General features: G+C 56.6%; 2 protein-coding genes across 4 annotated transcripts; both read left to right on the top strand.

Annotated features, from left to right (window-relative positions):
* The first annotated feature begins 8,913 nt into the window (after positions 1–8,913).
* LOC309580284 (ADP-ribosylhydrolase ARH1-like) lies at positions 8,914–12,795 on the top strand. The gene is made up of 7 exons (XM_082294166.1): positions 8,914–8,926; positions 8,993–9,216; positions 9,939–10,037; positions 10,109–10,214; positions 10,820–10,899; positions 10,970–11,153; positions 11,662–12,795. The coding sequence occupies exons 1-7, from the start codon at positions 8,916–8,918 to the stop codon at positions 12,032–12,034; spliced, it is 1,077 nt and encodes a 358-aa protein (XP_082150292.1). The 5' UTR covers positions 8,914–8,915; the 3' UTR covers positions 12,035–12,795.
* Positions 12,768–15,868, top strand: CCDC61 (coiled-coil domain containing 61). 3 transcript variants are annotated; one of them, XM_082294163.1, is made up of 14 exons: positions 12,768–12,889; positions 13,454–13,613; positions 13,694–13,776; positions 13,872–14,029; positions 14,103–14,231; positions 14,329–14,404; positions 14,498–14,580; positions 14,669–14,781; positions 14,877–14,955; positions 15,061–15,125; positions 15,218–15,296; positions 15,368–15,431; positions 15,538–15,604; positions 15,693–15,868. In XM_082294163.1, exons 1-14 carry the CDS (start codon positions 12,845–12,847, stop codon positions 15,788–15,790), a joined length of 1,299 nt encoding a protein of 432 aa, XP_082150289.1. In that variant the 5' UTR covers positions 12,768–12,844; the 3' UTR covers positions 15,791–15,868. The 3 variants fall into 3 exon arrangements, with proteins under 3 accessions (XP_082150289.1, XP_082150290.1, XP_082150291.1); XM_082294164.1 differs by having other exon boundaries at positions 13,694–13,778; positions 13,877–14,029; XM_082294165.1 differs by lacking the exon at positions 12,768–12,889 and adding an exon at positions 12,985–13,012.
* Positions 15,869–16,138: the final 270 nt, after the last annotated feature.

The following is a 16,138-nucleotide window of genomic DNA, read 5'->3' as shown; positions in this document are numbered from 1 at the left end:
TGTTTTGGAGGAGGGAATCCCATTTCTTTGGGGATGGCCTTATAGTTCCTCTCTTCGGCAAAGAAACCAGTTTTGATTCCACACATTGGGTGGTCCTTGGTGAGTTTAATTGCTTTTCCTAGGAAGCATTTCTATCAGCTAGACCTGTTGAGCTGTTACAGAGGGAATGCAAAAGCCAGGCTTTTCGTCCTGGTACCTTTAGTGTGTCAGCAGTCCCTGCTGCTGTTCCATTCAGACCCTGACTCTGTGAGACTGAAGGACTACGATGGGACACGGACCTGAGAAGGAAAGTGCAGACACCAGGGTGTGTGCTGGTAACTCGATGGGTGCAGCTGAAGCTGCAGGCAGCAAGAACTTTCTCAGCTGGCACTTCTGCGAGCTCTGTTTTTGCCGGATGTTTTCAAATTTGCAGCCGGACTCTGCGAGAGCGAAAAGACTTCTTAGCGCAAAGGAATTCAAGTTGTATCACACACCCTTTGGGTGTGATACAAATAAGAGTTTGTACTTAGAAGGGGAAAACTTTCTGTCCTGACAAAGGTTACTTGAGAGCGGGGACGTTTCCAGCTTGGCTCTGCGTTTCCTTGGGGTGCGTGTCCTTCTTTTGCAAGTCGGCAGCGCTATCGTGTGGTTGTTCTGATGAGCGCTGACAGTGCCCAGCAAAAAGCCAAGAGCTTCTCTGGCCCGGCACAGTTCTGGGCACCTTCATGCAATTTCAGTCTCAGTGACAAAACTAAGAATGTTCAACAGCTGGTCCCACACGAAATGTTCTAGAAGAAAGAGGCAGTGCTGGAATTCACGTTTCTTTTGCAGCCTATAAACTGCAGAACCAACAACGAGATGATTCCCCTTCCTTCCCAGCACTATGCATGATCTTATTCTCCCAGTCTCCAAGAGGCAGGAGGCACAGCGGAGCTCTCACTCTGTTCCCACACGACTGGGGCCGGGCCAGAGAAGCTCTTGGCTTTTTGCTGGGCACTGTCAGCGCTCATCAGAAGAACCACCCGATAGCGCTGCCGACTTGCAGAAGAAGGAAACGCACCTCAAGGAAACACAGAGCCAAGTTGGAAACGTCCCCGCTCTCAAATCAACCGTGTCAGGACAGAAAGTTGGCACTGACCTTCCCCTTCGAAGTACAAACTCCTATTTGCACCACACCCAAAGGGCAGCATGAATTCATTTGCGGTAAGAAATGTTTTCACTCTCGCAGAGTTCGTCTACAAACTTTAGGTGAACTTTCTGGTTCCTCTCTGGCCTCAAGAAACAAAGCTTTGATGCTGAATAAAGGGGTTTAGGCCTTCTAGTGGAAGCTTTGAGCTGTAAAAGAAGTCTTTGGACCCTCTAAAAGGGGTTTTGGGTCTTCAAACTGGGTCTGTGTGAACTAAAAATGGGCCTTTGGAAATGAAAATGAGGGCCTTGAAGTTCGGTTTTGTGCCCTCAGAGGATGCTTCACTGCCACAACCAAAGGCTTTTCCTCCTAAAAATGGATCTTTAGGGGCTTATAAGCCTGGAAGAAGCTGGGAACAGTGGAACAGAAACCTCCAGCACTCCAAGTGTGCCAGCCAAAGCTGTGGTCAGGCTCATTTACAGCCCGCAGCAGCCTTTGACTGCTCTGGCTGCTGGAGCAACTGGAAGAGGAAGGAGCTCTGCTGGCAGGCAAACAGCCCTTTGTCCACAGTACCCGGTCCAGTGACTTTCAGCTGTGAGAGGTGCCTGGGCTGTGACATCCATGGGGTTCTGTGGCCTCAAAAAGACATGACCCCACGTGGCCTCATGTCACAAAGGCGCAGAGATATGGCACTGGTTCAGCAATTGTGATCTCACCTGCCCAAGGCTTGGCATCCTGAGGAGTGAGCCACTGAAAGCTAGCTGGGCTGAGCTGGCCTTCAGGATATCTATCTAGGCTCCTTCCATTGCGTGCCTGCCTTTTTCCAAGCATTCTTCATCCTTGATAACAGCTACAAGCACCACCAAAATTCTTTTGATAGCTGAAGGTGCTTTGTGAGTCATGTTTGGGGTTTCTAGATAATTTTGTTGTGCTACAATTATTTCCTTTCCCTTCAAGTGATGGGATTGGTGCTCACCTGATCTTTTTGGAGGAGATCTTTCAGGAGCTTTGTCATCCAAAGATCTCCCCTCTGTTCCTGAGAGGAGCGATGGCTGCAAGGGGGAACAACTCCTGTGAGTCCTGGAAATACAAGACTCTAGAGGGAACGGATGGTGGCCTGAGGCCCAGAAATCAGAGTGGGTTTGTTGGACTTCTGGCAGAGTACACAGGGGAACAGTTTTCCAAAACTGCTCCCCTACCAGCAGATGTCAGCAGGGTGTTAGGCTTTCCCCGATGTTTCTGAGCTGCTGACTAGAGCTGTTGTCCTTGGTGCTCCTGTTAGAGAACTCAACGCTTGAATATGCTTTCGAGTAACAACATTGTCTCACCTCTTTTCAAACGTCGTTTCCCTGCAGACGTTGCCGAGGGAAGGGCTCTGCCACAAAGCATCGTCTTTCCCCCAGAGAAGATTTGCATGGACTGGCAGCAAAGACAGAGACCTGGGGCGGGACTCTTCAACCTGGGCAATACTTGCTACATCAATGTCATCCTGCAGTGCCTGACATACACACCCCCTCTGGCCAACTACCTGCTCTCTTATGAGCACAGCCAGTCGTGTGAGTACTTTTAGGGACATCTTGTAAATCTCTTGGGCACATCCCAAGGATTCCCAGAACCTGGAATCAGGTTTAGGAGAACAGCAAGCCCTTCTTTGTCGGCCCCATGGGCGTATGTTCTTTGAACATCAGCTAAAAGATGCTTGTCCTATCAAGGTGCACTCATCTTCAGAAGAACACCTCTTTCTAGCCCCGTGTTTCTATCCCTGCAAGTTGAACTCTCTTGGCTTATCGCAGAGAACACCTCTGCCTATTTAGTCTCCCTCTGAAGTATGTTTTCTGTGCACTAAAATGTCCTGGGCTTGCTGGGACATTGGAAGTTTGGGAGTAAAGGAGACTGTTCTTAGCACTTCAAGATCTCCATTAGGTTTCCCAAGAAATTGAGATGTTTTGCTACCCTGAGAAGCTTCTGTCCCTCCCTTCCTTGCTCCCTCCCTCCTTTCCTCTTCAGGTCAACAGCAAGGCTTCTGCATGATGTGCACCATGGAAGAGCACGTCAGAAAGGTCCTGTGTTCCCCAGCCAGTGCCATCCTGCCTGGAGCTGTCCTCAGGGACCTCAAATGTAAGTTGTTTCAGGTGCTTCGACAGGTTTTCCTCTTTGTCTTCCCCTCTTTTGGGGGAGAGCTACTAAATTCTTTCTTAGTCATAGGAGAGGAGTTTGAATATGGCAGGCAGGAAAACGCCTACAAGTTCTTACGCTGTACTCTCAGTGCCATGCAGAGAGCCTGTCTGAGTGCACGCCACGAGTAAGCACAAGCAAATTACAAGTTTCAATGTTCCTCAACCCACTGGACTCCTTGATGTGCTCCCATCAAGGAAAACTGACCACCAGGGCTTTCAATGCTAAACTCTTGGAGGAGGTAACTCTCTGCCTTGCCATTTATTTGCAGCCTGTACATCTCTTCACAAGAAACTACCATCATCCATCAAATATTCAGGGGCTTTATGAAATCTAGAGGTATGTTTCCACTACTACTGCTTTACTTGGTTTGTCTGTGCCCTTCTGTCTGCCTGTGACAAGCAGCTGGTCCTGTGATGACTGGCGTAGGAGAACCCATGAGCATTAACCAGCACAGTCAATTAGCTTCACTCAGCATTTTGATTTTCCTTCCAGTCACATGCTTGAGCTGCCAAGCAGTTGTTGATTCCTACAAGGCCTTCCTGGATATCTCTTTGGATATCAGAGTAAGAGGTTTGCAACTGAGCTTCAAGATATCCCAAGGCCCCTGTAGTTTTGCAGAAACAAAACACTTGTCTTAAAAACCTATACTGCGAGCACAAGGGAGCTTGGTGGTGAGTGGGAAGGGGAAAGCACAGTGTCCTCAGTGTCCTCCTGCAGAGCCCATGGCACCGTGGTGCTGGCTTTAGGCTGGACTAGCAAGCATTACCCCCTCTGCACCCTTGACATACTCTCCTCCCCCTTCCCTTTGCCCTCCCTCAACACCCGTCTGGCTCCCAGGCTGATGGGTAGGATCAGTTTTCACTACTGATGCCCCTGCGTGCCACTGGTAGCTGAACTGAGTGGTGGCACGCAGAGGGAGCTCTTGATGACTCCGGGAGCCCCTGGGACGTGAGGGAGATGTTCAGCATCACACCCTCTTTCTGTCTCCTTACAAACACTGCCTGCGGGGTCATGGTGGGCATCCTCAGTGTCAGCTGCCTGGGTCTTCTTGTCAGCTCCTGGGAAGTGTTTGGGTGAGGGCGTTTCCTGCAGCTCCTTTCTCACTCCTCCAGGCAGCCTCATCCCTCACCACAGTTCTGGAGGACTGTGTGACATCCAAGGAGCTGGATCAGAAAGAGTGCTTCAGATGTATCAAGTAAGATGATTCCAAACACAGTAACACCAGATCCTGCGTGAGGGAGGGGCTGCATGTCGTTGAACAGAAGTCATCTTCTCAAGGAGGTTTAATGCACAATAATGAGACACAACTTTTTAAATATGCCTCTGAATAACCTTAAAATAACCTTAGTAAGGATGTGTGAGACAGGGCATAGGTTGCCTGGCCTTCCTGGGGGAAGATTGGGTGCATTTCAGCACTTGGCTATGTGCCTGGTTTCAAGGTGTAAGAAGAAGGCTGCTGCCTCCAAGAGGGTCACAGTCCATCGTGCACCCAGAGTCCTCATGCTGTGTCTGGAAAGGGCTGACCAATGGACTGGCACAAAGATCAGCAAGGTGTGTGTGCAAGTGGAGTGCAACTTTCTCTTTCTAAAGCAGAGGATTCCCCAAAGCTCTGCCACAAGATGCTCATGTCGGGATTTTTGTGCTCCCTTCTGGGGAGAGGAGAATTCCCATAAACAGACGGGCCTGGACTCTGCTCTGACAGAGATGCTGTGGCTGAGAACAGTTTCCTGTCCCCCAAGCCAATACATGCTGAAGGCTATTTAATGTGGTAGCTAAGGGTAATTTCTGAGCCCTCTTGGCCTCTCTGTAGTTTGTAGAGTACCCTGAGTACTTGGATCTTCGGCCATACATGTCTGACACAGCTGGAGAACCCCTCCTCTGCTCCCTATATGCCATCGTTGTTCACAGTGGTGACACCTGTCTTGAAGGACACTTCTTGTGCTACACAAAGGTAAAGAGCAACTTCCCTCCTGACAGGGAGAAATATGTGTTGGGAAACACAAACTTTCCCACCAGTGTTACTGGCAGGCAAGGGTTTGGGGGAGAAGGTCTCCTCCAGGGCTCAACTGGATTTGTTTTTGTGTACTCCTGGCTTGGCAGTTTTCTGCCTGTGGTGGAGAAACCCTGCAGTTCCTCTCCAGAACTGGATGCCTTTCTCTGCAGGCCAGCAATGGGCTGTGGTACAAGATGGACGATGAGTTTGTGGATAGTTGTGACACCCACACAGTTCTGGGGCAGCAAGCCTACTTGCTGTTTTATGCCAGGTAATAACCCGCATCATGTGTTCAGAAAACATTTCCATTTCCTGTCTTAGCTGTTTGTCTTCTCATCCTCCTGAGTGTTTCTGCCATAGGAGACAATTCCTTCCTGCATCCTTCAGTGCTGCCAGTTCTGAACTACCTCACTCCAGTCCTCCTCTTTCCCTGCTGGGCTTTAGGGTGCTGCCCTGTGTAAACTGCCACTTGTCTGCTCTCTGAAGCTGGCTCATGTAGAGAAGAGGACATAAAGGTGGCCTCTAGGAAAGATGCGGAGGGACTCCTTATCAGGGAGTGTAGTGATGGGGCAAGGGGTAATGATTTTAAAGAGGGAAGATTTAGATTGGATATTAGGAAGAAATTCTTCCCTGTGAGGGTGGGGAGGCCCCGGCACAGGGTGCCCAGAGCAGCTGTGGCTGCCCCACACCTGGAAGTGTTCAAAGCCAGGCTGAACGGGGTTTGGAGCCGCCTGGGACAGTGGAAGGCGTCCCTGCCCATGGCAGGGGGTTGGAATGAGATTTCTCTCATCCAAATTCTAGGATTCTGTGAAGTGGAGGCCATAGGGGGTAAAAAGATGAGGACTTGCTCTGACAGTGGCAGACCTGGTGGGAAGACCCTAGTTAAATTTACCATTGGTGACCTTGGTGAAGTCTTCTCTCTGTTGCTCCAAGAAAACAACTGAATCCCAAAGGAGTCTACAAGGAATGCCTGAAACAGAGAGAACTCCTTTTTCCTCCAGGTGCTCGGATTTGAAAATGAGAGAAATGGTGGCTTCCTCACCAGCACCATCATATGCCCATGCCATGCTGGCTCAGGGAGGGGCCAGCCACCAGCAGGCAGGTTCCTCAGTTCCACAAGGTCTGCCTGGCAGGATTAAGGTGATGCACAGTCAGAGGAACCGTGCCAGGGAGAGGGTCCGGAGCAGGTCCCCACAGTGGGGCAGTGATCTCTGCAGCTGGGTTGTGAACAGCACCAACAACGGCAATTTAACAGGAAGGAGGAGGAAGAGAACGAGTCCATTTGGCCACGACCGTGCTCCCAGGGATGCCACAGCTCCAGGGCCCTGCAACAGGATCTGCCAGCAGGTGCCTGTACCAAGGCTTGCTTGGGTGCAAACCTTGCCAGTACAGAGAGAGCTGGGCAGATCCTCATGGCAGGACTATGGGCTCTGCAGTCAGATTGTGGAGATCACAAACTCTTACTGGTCTGGGTATGAGCATCCCAGAGATGCACGTCAGACAAACACAGCATGATGAGGGCAGACTTTCAGCCCGGATGATGCAGCAGCGCAGCATCTGAAATGAACAAAACCCCACCTGGTTGGAATCAACAGGCAGAAAAGCCTAACCCAGAATTAAAACCCCTTGTTGGCCTGTGGAGGACCAGACTTAAGCATGTTTTGTCTCAAGCATTCTGACCCTGTTACAATAGGAAAAATCACGGGAGGAGACAGTCCTGCAGAGATGGGGCAGCACTGTTGTGAGCCAAATTCCTGCTCTGCTTTGACACTCATGCTCACTTCCTAGGCAAGGGCCAGAAGAGATGGCTGTGCATGCATGAACAAAACCAGCTCAAAACATTCAGTCTTTGTAAGAGGTACGCACCAAGTTAACTATAAAAGGAAACCAATTGGGCCCCCTGGCTCTTTTTCCTCTTTCTCTTTGGCTTTGTCTTGCAACCCCAGCTCCAGACTCGAAGGGACATGGGCTGGATGTGGCAATAGTGACTGAAAAGGGCTGGATGGCCAGGCCCTGAAGGTGCTGCTCAGCAGCACGACAAGCACGGAGCCAGGGACAAACAGTGTCTCCCAAGGGTCAGGGACACACAAACAGTGTCTCCCAAGGGTCAGGGACTGCTCCAGTTTAATGCCTTTCTTAACTAATGGTCTGGCTGCTGGGGCAGAGAGAACGCTCAGCAAGCTGGCAGAGGAGGGGTGCTGAGGCGAGGGGACTCACGCCACTACAGCAATGACAAGGGCAGATTGTCAGCCTGGATGAGGGGGGAGCAGAGGATCTGACTTCTGCAGTGCCAGAGAGGAAGAAGAGGAGTGCAGGAAGTACCAAAAGTGTCCCTGGTAGGGACCAGCTCGCACAAAGCACCAGCAGATGACCCTGACTCTCCTCGGAGTGCTGCCTCGAATAAGGAAGCACTCAGGGAGACACTGCAGGAACTTGGACAGCTCTGCCAGCTGGTCACTCGTCCACAATGAGGCTTGGACACGGAGAACAGAAGTTCCTTCAGAAGTTCCTTGCTCATCCAGGCCAGTCATCCCCCATGGCTCGTCTTTTGGCACGTAGGGACAGCCCGCTGCTGTGCCTTCAAGATTTCTTTCCTGAAGTACGTCCATCCTTCCGGAACCTTTTGTTTTTAAGGGCTCTTTCCCAAGGAAATTTCCAAATCAGCTTCTTGAGAAGGCCAAGGTCTGCCCTTCGGAAGCCCAGTGTGGAAGTTTAGTTGGTGCCCCTCCTGGTTTCACCAGTTATTGAGAATTCTGTTATTTCATGATCATCAGCCTGGAAGTTACCATTTGAACAGTAAACTTGCCTTCAGAACAAACCCTGTCTGAGGTGGCACTTTAATTTCTGTAGAGTGTGACCAAACAAGAAAGAACAGGGGTTTAGTTGTCTGATTTTTTTTTAAACTGGGACAAAAGCCAAATTGCCTGAAAAGAAGGCTTTGGAGAGGAAAAACCCTGCTTGGAACTCACAAAAACAGAATTTGTGAACTGAAACAGATTCTTTGGACACTAAAAATGAGACTTTGTAGCCTAAAAAGAGCTGATTAGGAAGCCAGAACTAAGACCTTGGGAAGAAAACATGAGGTTTAGGACCATCTCAATGTAGATTTGTAGCCTTAGCAGGATTTCTGTATGACAAATGAGGGTTTGGACTCAACAGATGAAACTCTGTGTCCTAAAAATAGCCACAGGTAATAAAAGAGAGGTTGGGAGCCCAAAAAATAGGATTTTGGCCCAAAAATGGAGGCTTTAGGCATGAAAAAAATTAGTAGCTGAGATGCTACAAATGACCTTGTGGACCCTGCAATGGAGGTGAACCTCTCTGGCCGCAAGCAGTGCTGACTAGAGGGCTTCAGGCACTCCAGTGCAAGCTCTGAGCGGTAAAAGAGGGCTTTGGACCCTCCAGAAGAGGGTTTGGGTCTTAAAAAGCCTTTGCTGTCCTTTGGGGTCCCCTGGAGCCTCTCTTCCCTCTGTCTCCCCCACCCAGGATGCCCCTGGATCCCCTCCCTGCTTCTCCCCCTCGCTGTGGGGGCAGCAGCCCTGTACCCCACATCCCTGGAGTGTTCTGGTCCCCTTAAGGGCCCCTGGCCAGCACTGGCCCCATGCCCTGAGCCTGACAGGCATCCCCAGCTGCTGAACCATGGAGGAGACGTGAGTGCACCGGGGTCCCTGGGGCCCCTCTGCCGCCAGCACCCCCTGAACCCTCTGTTCCCCTAGGGTGCCCTCGGTGGAAACCTACGAGGCGGCCATGGTGCTGAGCGGGGTGGGGGATGCACTGGGGTACCGGGCAGGCCGCTGGGAATACTGCACCTCAGGCCCCCAGATCCACGCCGAGCTGGCCGAGCTGGGCGGGCTGGCAGCCATCACCCTCGAGCCCCCCGAGTGGCCCGTCAGCGATGACACCATCCTGCACCTTGCCACCGCCGAGGGCCTGGCCACAGGTGCGGGGACTCCGTGACACCCCACTGACACAAGGGAGGGGTCCCTGGGGTTGGGGTCCCCGTTGTACCCCAGGCTGGCACGGGAGGGGGGGTGTCCTCATTAGATCCCCTAGGGGGTGGGAGGGGTCCCTGTTCTGTTCCTTGGGCTGTATGGTGGGGGGGTGTTTGGGGGTGCGGCTGGGTGTCCCCTTACAGCCCTGGGGTATGTCAGGGAGGTCCCCATTATGCTGGGAGGGGCTTTGGGGAGGCTTTGTCCAGCTCTGGAGGGGAATTTGGGGCATCTTAATTCTGCTTCTCCCACCCCCCCCACTTTTAGGGGTTTCCAGTGAGGCTTAGGGGGATGTGTATCCTCGTTTCCTCTGGGTGGGGGTGGCATGGGCAGTGTGCGTCTGTCTGTGTCCTTGTGGTTTTCCTCATTTATGTGCCTTTTCCTCCCGTACCGGGTGCTGGAGACAGGGACACTTCCCCCTCCCACTTTGGGAACCTGGCAGGGCACCCCCTTCTCGCTCAATTTGGAGTGCTCAGAGGGATTCCCCATTTCTCCACTAAACTTGTTCTGCTTCCCCCCGGGGGGGGGGGGCTGTGGGGCAGTGTTCCCTTTCCCCACATTTTTGGGGGTGGTGCAATGGGGTTCTTCTTCTTCCCCTTCAGTTTTGGGGGGTGCATGGGGCCTCTCCCTGCCAGCCTGGGTAACCCACATGGGTTTTCACACCCCTGCACAGGCCTGGAGGGGGAAGCCCTCCTGCAGGAGCTGGCCCGCCGCTATGTGGCTGCCATGGGGGACATGGAGGGACGCAAACCCGGGCCCAGCAGCATCCTAGGTGAGCAGAGACCAAGGATGCGGGGAGAGGCAGGGGGGCTCAGGGAGCCTCACGCCCCCGTGTCCTCCCAGGCACCTCGCAGCTGCGGCCAGGGGAGCCCCAGGGCTATCGCATCCCCTTCAACCCCCGCGGCACCGGCTGCGGGGCTGCCATGCGCAGCCTGGCCATCGGCCTCAGGTGGGGACAGGGACACTGGGGGACATGTGGGGACAGGGATGGAGGTATCAGAGCCGGGGGCACAGTGACAGGGTGGGCACGGGGATGTGGGGGGTGTCAGAATGGGTGGAATGGGGGACACGGGGATGCCATGCAGGGACATGGGAAGGGACAGGGACGCTGGGGACATGGGATGGGGATAAGGGGGTGTCGGAGCTGGAGGAGTGGGGACATGAGGATGTTTGGGCTGGGGAAATGGGGGTGTCACAGCTGGAGGGAAGGGGACATGAAGGGATGGGAGTAGGGTTAGAGGGACATGAGGATGTCACGGGGGGAATGAATGGGGACACAGAGTGGGGTGGGGACAGGGGGTTGGTGGAGCTGGAGAGGACAAGGCACAGGGCTTGGGGACATGTGGTGCTGGAGCTGGGAGGTTTGGGACAGAGAACATGGGAACAGCAAGAGGGGACACAGGTCACAGAGCAGCTGAGAGTGGGACATGGAAGTGATGGGGCTAGGAGAATGGGCACAGCAGGGACAGCAGGACAAGGGTGGTGCGATGGGAACGGGGATGAGGCCGGAAATACAGGACCAAGGGAGTGGGGACTGGTCTGATGCCAGTGCAGGTACCCACATGCCTGGGAGCTGCCGACTCTGATCCGGGTGAGCATCGAGAGCGGGCGCATGACCCACCACCACCCCACTGGTGAGCTCCAGACCGGCGGGGGAGGGCAGCAGGGGATACCAGAACTCTCCTGAAGCCCCTGTCCCCACAGGGTACCTTGGAGCACTGGCGGTGGCCCTCTTTGGGGCACTGGGGAGTCGGGGGGTGCCCCCAGAGCGCTGGGGGGCTGAGCTGCTGCGGGTCCTGCCCCTGGCATGGGACTACGTGGAGGGCACCGGGGTGGCCGTGGAGGACAATGCTGCTGCCTGGCCATTCTTTGGGGAGGCGTGGCACCGGTGAGGGGGCACTGTGAGGGTTCTGGGGGGACACTGGGAGCACAAAGAGGGGCTGGGAAGGACACTGTGAAGGGTTCAGGGGTCCATTAGTGCCACTGGTGCCAGCCAGGCTCTCTGCCAGTCCCAGCAGCGCATCGCAGGGGTGTCACTGGTGCCACTGCTGACCCTGATGCCCAGTCTGTTCACAGGGCTGGCAGTGCCCATCCTGTCCCTGCTGCACCCAGTGTCCCTCGTGTCCCGGCCAGAGGTGCCATCCTCAGTGACAGGGACCTCTGTGTCTCTGGGGTTCCTGGGGCACTGGGTTTTCTTGGTGTTACTGGTATCCCCACTGCATCCAGTGCCATGCTGCCCCCCAAGTTTCCTGATTGTCCCCACTGTCCCCGCAGCTACCTGGGGTCCCAGGGGCTGCTGGAGAGCCACAGCCCAGTGACCCCCAGTGTCACTGGTTACCCCATTGTCCAGTGACACCAGTGGCCCCAGTGACCTCAGTGTCCCCATGTCTCTGCAGGTACCTGGACTCCCGTGGGCTTCTGGAGGGCCGTGGCCCACCACGGGTGCCACCCCTCCCATCCCCAGCCGAGCGGGACACGGAGTACCTAGGCTGGGCATTGGAAGGCTGGCCAGGCCGTAGTGGCCATGACGCACCCATGGTGGCCCTGGAGGCCCTGCTGGCAGCTGGTGGGTGCTGGGAAGAGCTGTGTGCCAGGGCAGTGCTGCACGGCGGGGACAGCGATTCCACGGGGACCATTGCTGCTGGGTGCTGGGGGCTGCGGGGTGGGCTGGCATCCATCCCCCCGGGGCTGCACTGCCGCCTCGAGCACCGCGGGCGGCTGTGCCATGCTGCCCGCCAGCTGCACGCGCTGGCCTGGGCAGGACGGTGAGTGCCCCTCCGTCCCTGGTATCACCCGCTGTCCCTCTCCAAGGGAAGCTCCTGTGGCTTGCCCAGGGCACAGCGGGGACCAGCGTGGGGTCACAGCGGGGCTGGGGAGTTAACGGGCCTGGGAGACCCTTGGGTGAAGCAGGGCCCTCCAAGGTGTGCTGGGGTCCAAGGAAAGCCCACCACAGCTGTGTCCAGTTGGCCTTTTAGTCCTCCCCAGGTAGAGACCCCAAAACCCGCCCAAGGAGCCTCAGTCACCCTCACACTAAAGAACGTCTCCTCCCAAGCCACTCTGGGTCTGGATTTGTGCCCTGCGCCTCTCGTCCTGCCTCTGCCAGTGTTTAAGGTCCAAAGCGTTACTCTTCAGATTCAACCCCAAGTTCTCCAAGTGCGAACCCGAATTTGTATAATGCAATCCTCAAAAGTAGAGAAAACAGCATCACCTTTAAATCACCAAAGCCTACACTTGGGAAGCCACCTAGTCAATTTAAGGTGCAAACCGACACTTTCATGCTGCAAAACCACATTTATGCATTCCAAGGTTTATGTCTTTAAAGTTCAGAGACTCCGGGCAACGGAGCGGGACGAGGCCCCGACCAAAGGCGGGCGGGAAGCAGGGGAAAGGGCGGGGCCTGCCAGAGGCAGGCGTGGCTCCTCCCCTTTCCCAGGAATGACTGACAGCCGCAGTAACCAATGGTGCCGTGGAGATGGGGCGCGGGCTTCTCCTGACAGCCAATGGCAGCGGGAGGCTGGAGAGCAGCGGGGGCGGGCAGAGCAGTAACGGCATTGCCATGATGGGCGGCGCCAGCAGCCAATGAGCGGCGGAGCGGCGTGTGGCCAGCCAATGAGACAGCGCGGGGTGAGGCAGGGCGGGGCTGCGGCCAGCCAATGAGGCGGGGCGGGCTCGGGGGGCGGGGCGCGGCTGAGGCGGCGGATCGCGGCGGGCGGTGAGCCTCTTCCGAGTGCGGCGCGGCTGCTCCCGGTATCTGTCGGCTGAGCATAACCGCGGGCCAGGGCCACCCCCGTCCCGCTGCTCCCAAAGCAGACCCCCAGTTCCCTTCCCTCGGTACCCCCAGAACAGGCCCCCGAAGCCCTGCGCTTCCCGCTGTTCTCCCGGCAGCAGGCCCAAGCCCATGGATCTCCCCATGTTCCTCTGTAGTCTCTCCACCCCTTGAAACTGCGCCCGTCCCCAGCAGGGCCCAAGTTACCAAAAGCTCTAAGGTCCTCTCTGGTCACCTCCCGTGGTGTTGTAGTCTCCCCTTGTTCTTACCCCGTCAGTGCGCGCCCATCAGTTCTCGGCACTTGTCCCCCCAGAATCCAGCCCAGCTCACCTGTCCCGAGCCCTCCTCCCCTTTCCGAGGGTGCCCTCTCTGTACTCCTGGGGTACAGACCCCTGTCTCCCAAGGGTGTCCCCTCCCCACAGACCCCTCGCACCATGGGCGAGCCGCGGTACCTGCAGGCCGACTGCGCTTTCCGGCCCGGGGCACACACGGTGCGGGTGACCCTGGCCCGCACTACGTTGCGGGTGGAGGTGGAGGCTCACGGCACCGCCGACCTGTGGAGAGGCGAGTTCGATGCCACCTGTGAGTGCCGGAGGGAGCTCGTGGTGGGATGAGGGGACTTCCCACGACTGGCACTGACTGAAGTACTCCCCTCCTCGCAGTCATCGAGGACCTGACCCGCAAAACGGGGAATTTCAAGCAGTTTGGCATTTTCTGCAGCATGCTGGAGTCGGCACTGACGCAGGTGTGGCCGTGCCGCTCCTCCACACGGCGCTTTGGGGCTACATGGGGTGGGGGGTGTGTCCCACCGAGCCCTCCTGCTTTTCGAACTTTCTGCAGAGCAGCGAGTCCGTCAGCCTGGAGCTCCTCACCTACACCGACTTGGAAACCCTGCATAGCCGGAAAGTGGGGGCAATCACCCGGCCTTCCCCTTCCTCCTCTTCCCCCCTCAACACCAAGCGCTACCTCATCCTCATCTACTCTGTGGAGTTCGATAGGTGACAGGGGACACCAGGCAGGGGTCACAGGGGAGTGACTCCAGCCTCACCTCCTCCACATGCTCTCCTGCAGGATCCATTACCCACTGCCACTGCCCTATGCGGGTCGGCCAGACCTTGTGGCACTGGTGCGGGAGCTGCAGGAGCAGCTGGCGCAGCTCCGGGCCCAACGCCTGGATGAGACCCAGCACTTGCGGGATGTGTGAGTGGGGCCGGTGGCATCCGGAAGGGTTTGGGGGATTCCTGTCTCACAGGGTGAGGAAGGAACCCCCAGACCATCCCCCTGTCATCCCCCCCAGGCTGTGGCGGGCACTGGAGGAGAAGCGGGCGGCAGAGGCCCGGCACCAGCGCGAGTACCAGCAGCTGGCTGCAGAGGTGGGCTGGGAGGGGGGCAGGAAGGATGGGAGCTGCTCTTGGTACGGACAGGGGCTGTTGGATGCATAGCGAAATTTCTTCTCCCCCTCACAGCTGGCCCAGGCAAAAGCGTCAGAGCAGAGGCTGCAGCTGCGGGTGAAGCACCTGACAGCTGAACTGGCCTCCTACAGGAGGGGGTGAGGCCGGGGTGAACCCTGCAAGAGGACCCTCATGACCATGGGGTGTCCTTCTGTCCCCACCTTATGGCACTGGTCCTCTTGGCAGCCGCCAGAAATCTGCCAGCCCAGCCCTGCGCCCCCCGGAGCGACGCTCAGCATCCCTGGAGAGCCACAGGAGCAGCCGGGGCCACCCCTCGCCACGGTCCCTGTCGCCTGCAGGTGTGGGACACTTGGGGACCCATGCCCAGGAGTGGAGACAGGACATGGCTCCCCCCCTCCTCACCCTGACCCCCTCCTCTGCCTCCCCCTGCCAGGCTCCCGCCCACCGCGCTTTGACCCCACTGCCTTTGTCAGGGCCCGGCAGTGCCGGCAGAAGGAAGCTGAGCTCAGAAAGTGAGTAGTGGTCACTGAGCCTGTCACCTTCCCTCCCTGGCACTTGGGGGATCTCCTCCCGCCCTCACACCCCTGTCCCCTTACCACCATCTCCCTTGGGTGCAGCCAGCGGCGTGGAGCGGCTTCTGGCAGCACCAGCCCGGCGAGGAGCCACAGGCGCAGCTCATCGGGTGAGTGGGGAGCATGAAGAGGGCTTGGGGCACACCCTCTGCGTGCTGGGGCTCCTTCCTTAACTTCCCCCCATCCCCATTTTTCCCTGCAGCCGAAAGCTCCCGGAGCTGGCGCTTGGGAGTGAGCTCTGGCAACAAAGCCAATGAGTGCCCCGAGCCCGTGCCCTGCAGGTAATGCTGGGGTGGGGCAGGATGCTTGGGCATCCCTTCTAGCACGCTTTAACCCCCCCCACCTTGGGCAGGGACAGGAGAGTGACCCGTACACGGAGACCCCTGAGCACCTCGTCCTGCAATGGCCCCTGTATGGTGAGTGGTTGCCCCTTTGGGGTTCCCCCACCCCTCTGGGGTCTCCCCCTGCATCCCAAAGCAGGGTGAGCACGAGGTCACTGGTGACCCCCAACCTGCCCCCCAGGTGCCTCACCCAGCTGTCAGCCACAAGCTGCCGGCATGCAGGACTGTTGGCAAGCGCCCTGGTAAAGGTGAGGCCCCATCTGAGCCCCTAGATATTTGAGAGATACCCCAGTTCAGGCCTTTGTTAACCGTTTCTTCCTGCACTGGCCTCCCCAGAGAACCACTCCAAGGAGCCGTCAGCTGAACTGGCTGAGATCGATGCCCGGCTGCAGGCTCTGCAGGAGTACATGGACAGCCTGAACACCCGCATGTGACCCCCTCCAGGGACACACACCCTCTCCCTGTGCCCTCAGGGGGTGAACAGTGGTGGTGTGGTGCAAGTGTCCCCCCAAATAAACCCTTGTGAAGCGCCAGAGTGTGTCCTTCTTGGGATGGAGGTGGGGGTGGTGTCCCCTGAGAGGGAGTGTTGGGGTGTGGGGGCACCAGGGACATCCCAAGAGGGTGACAGTACCAGTGCTTGGGGACATGTGGCATACAGCCCAGGCCACCAGTCTTGTCCCCTGGGCTACCAGTGAACTCCAAGGTCACTGCAGTGTGATACCAGCACCCATGTCACCCTACCCCATTCCTACACCCCAGGGTGTCCCTGTCCCCCTTCCTGC

This window comes from Coloeus monedula (assembly GCF_965178545.1).
Source record: "Coloeus monedula genome assembly, chromosome: 19".
Classification (NCBI taxonomy): Eukaryota; Metazoa; Chordata; class Aves; order Passeriformes; family Corvidae; genus Coloeus; species Coloeus monedula.
This window is presented reverse-complemented; position numbering and strand designations above follow the sequence as displayed.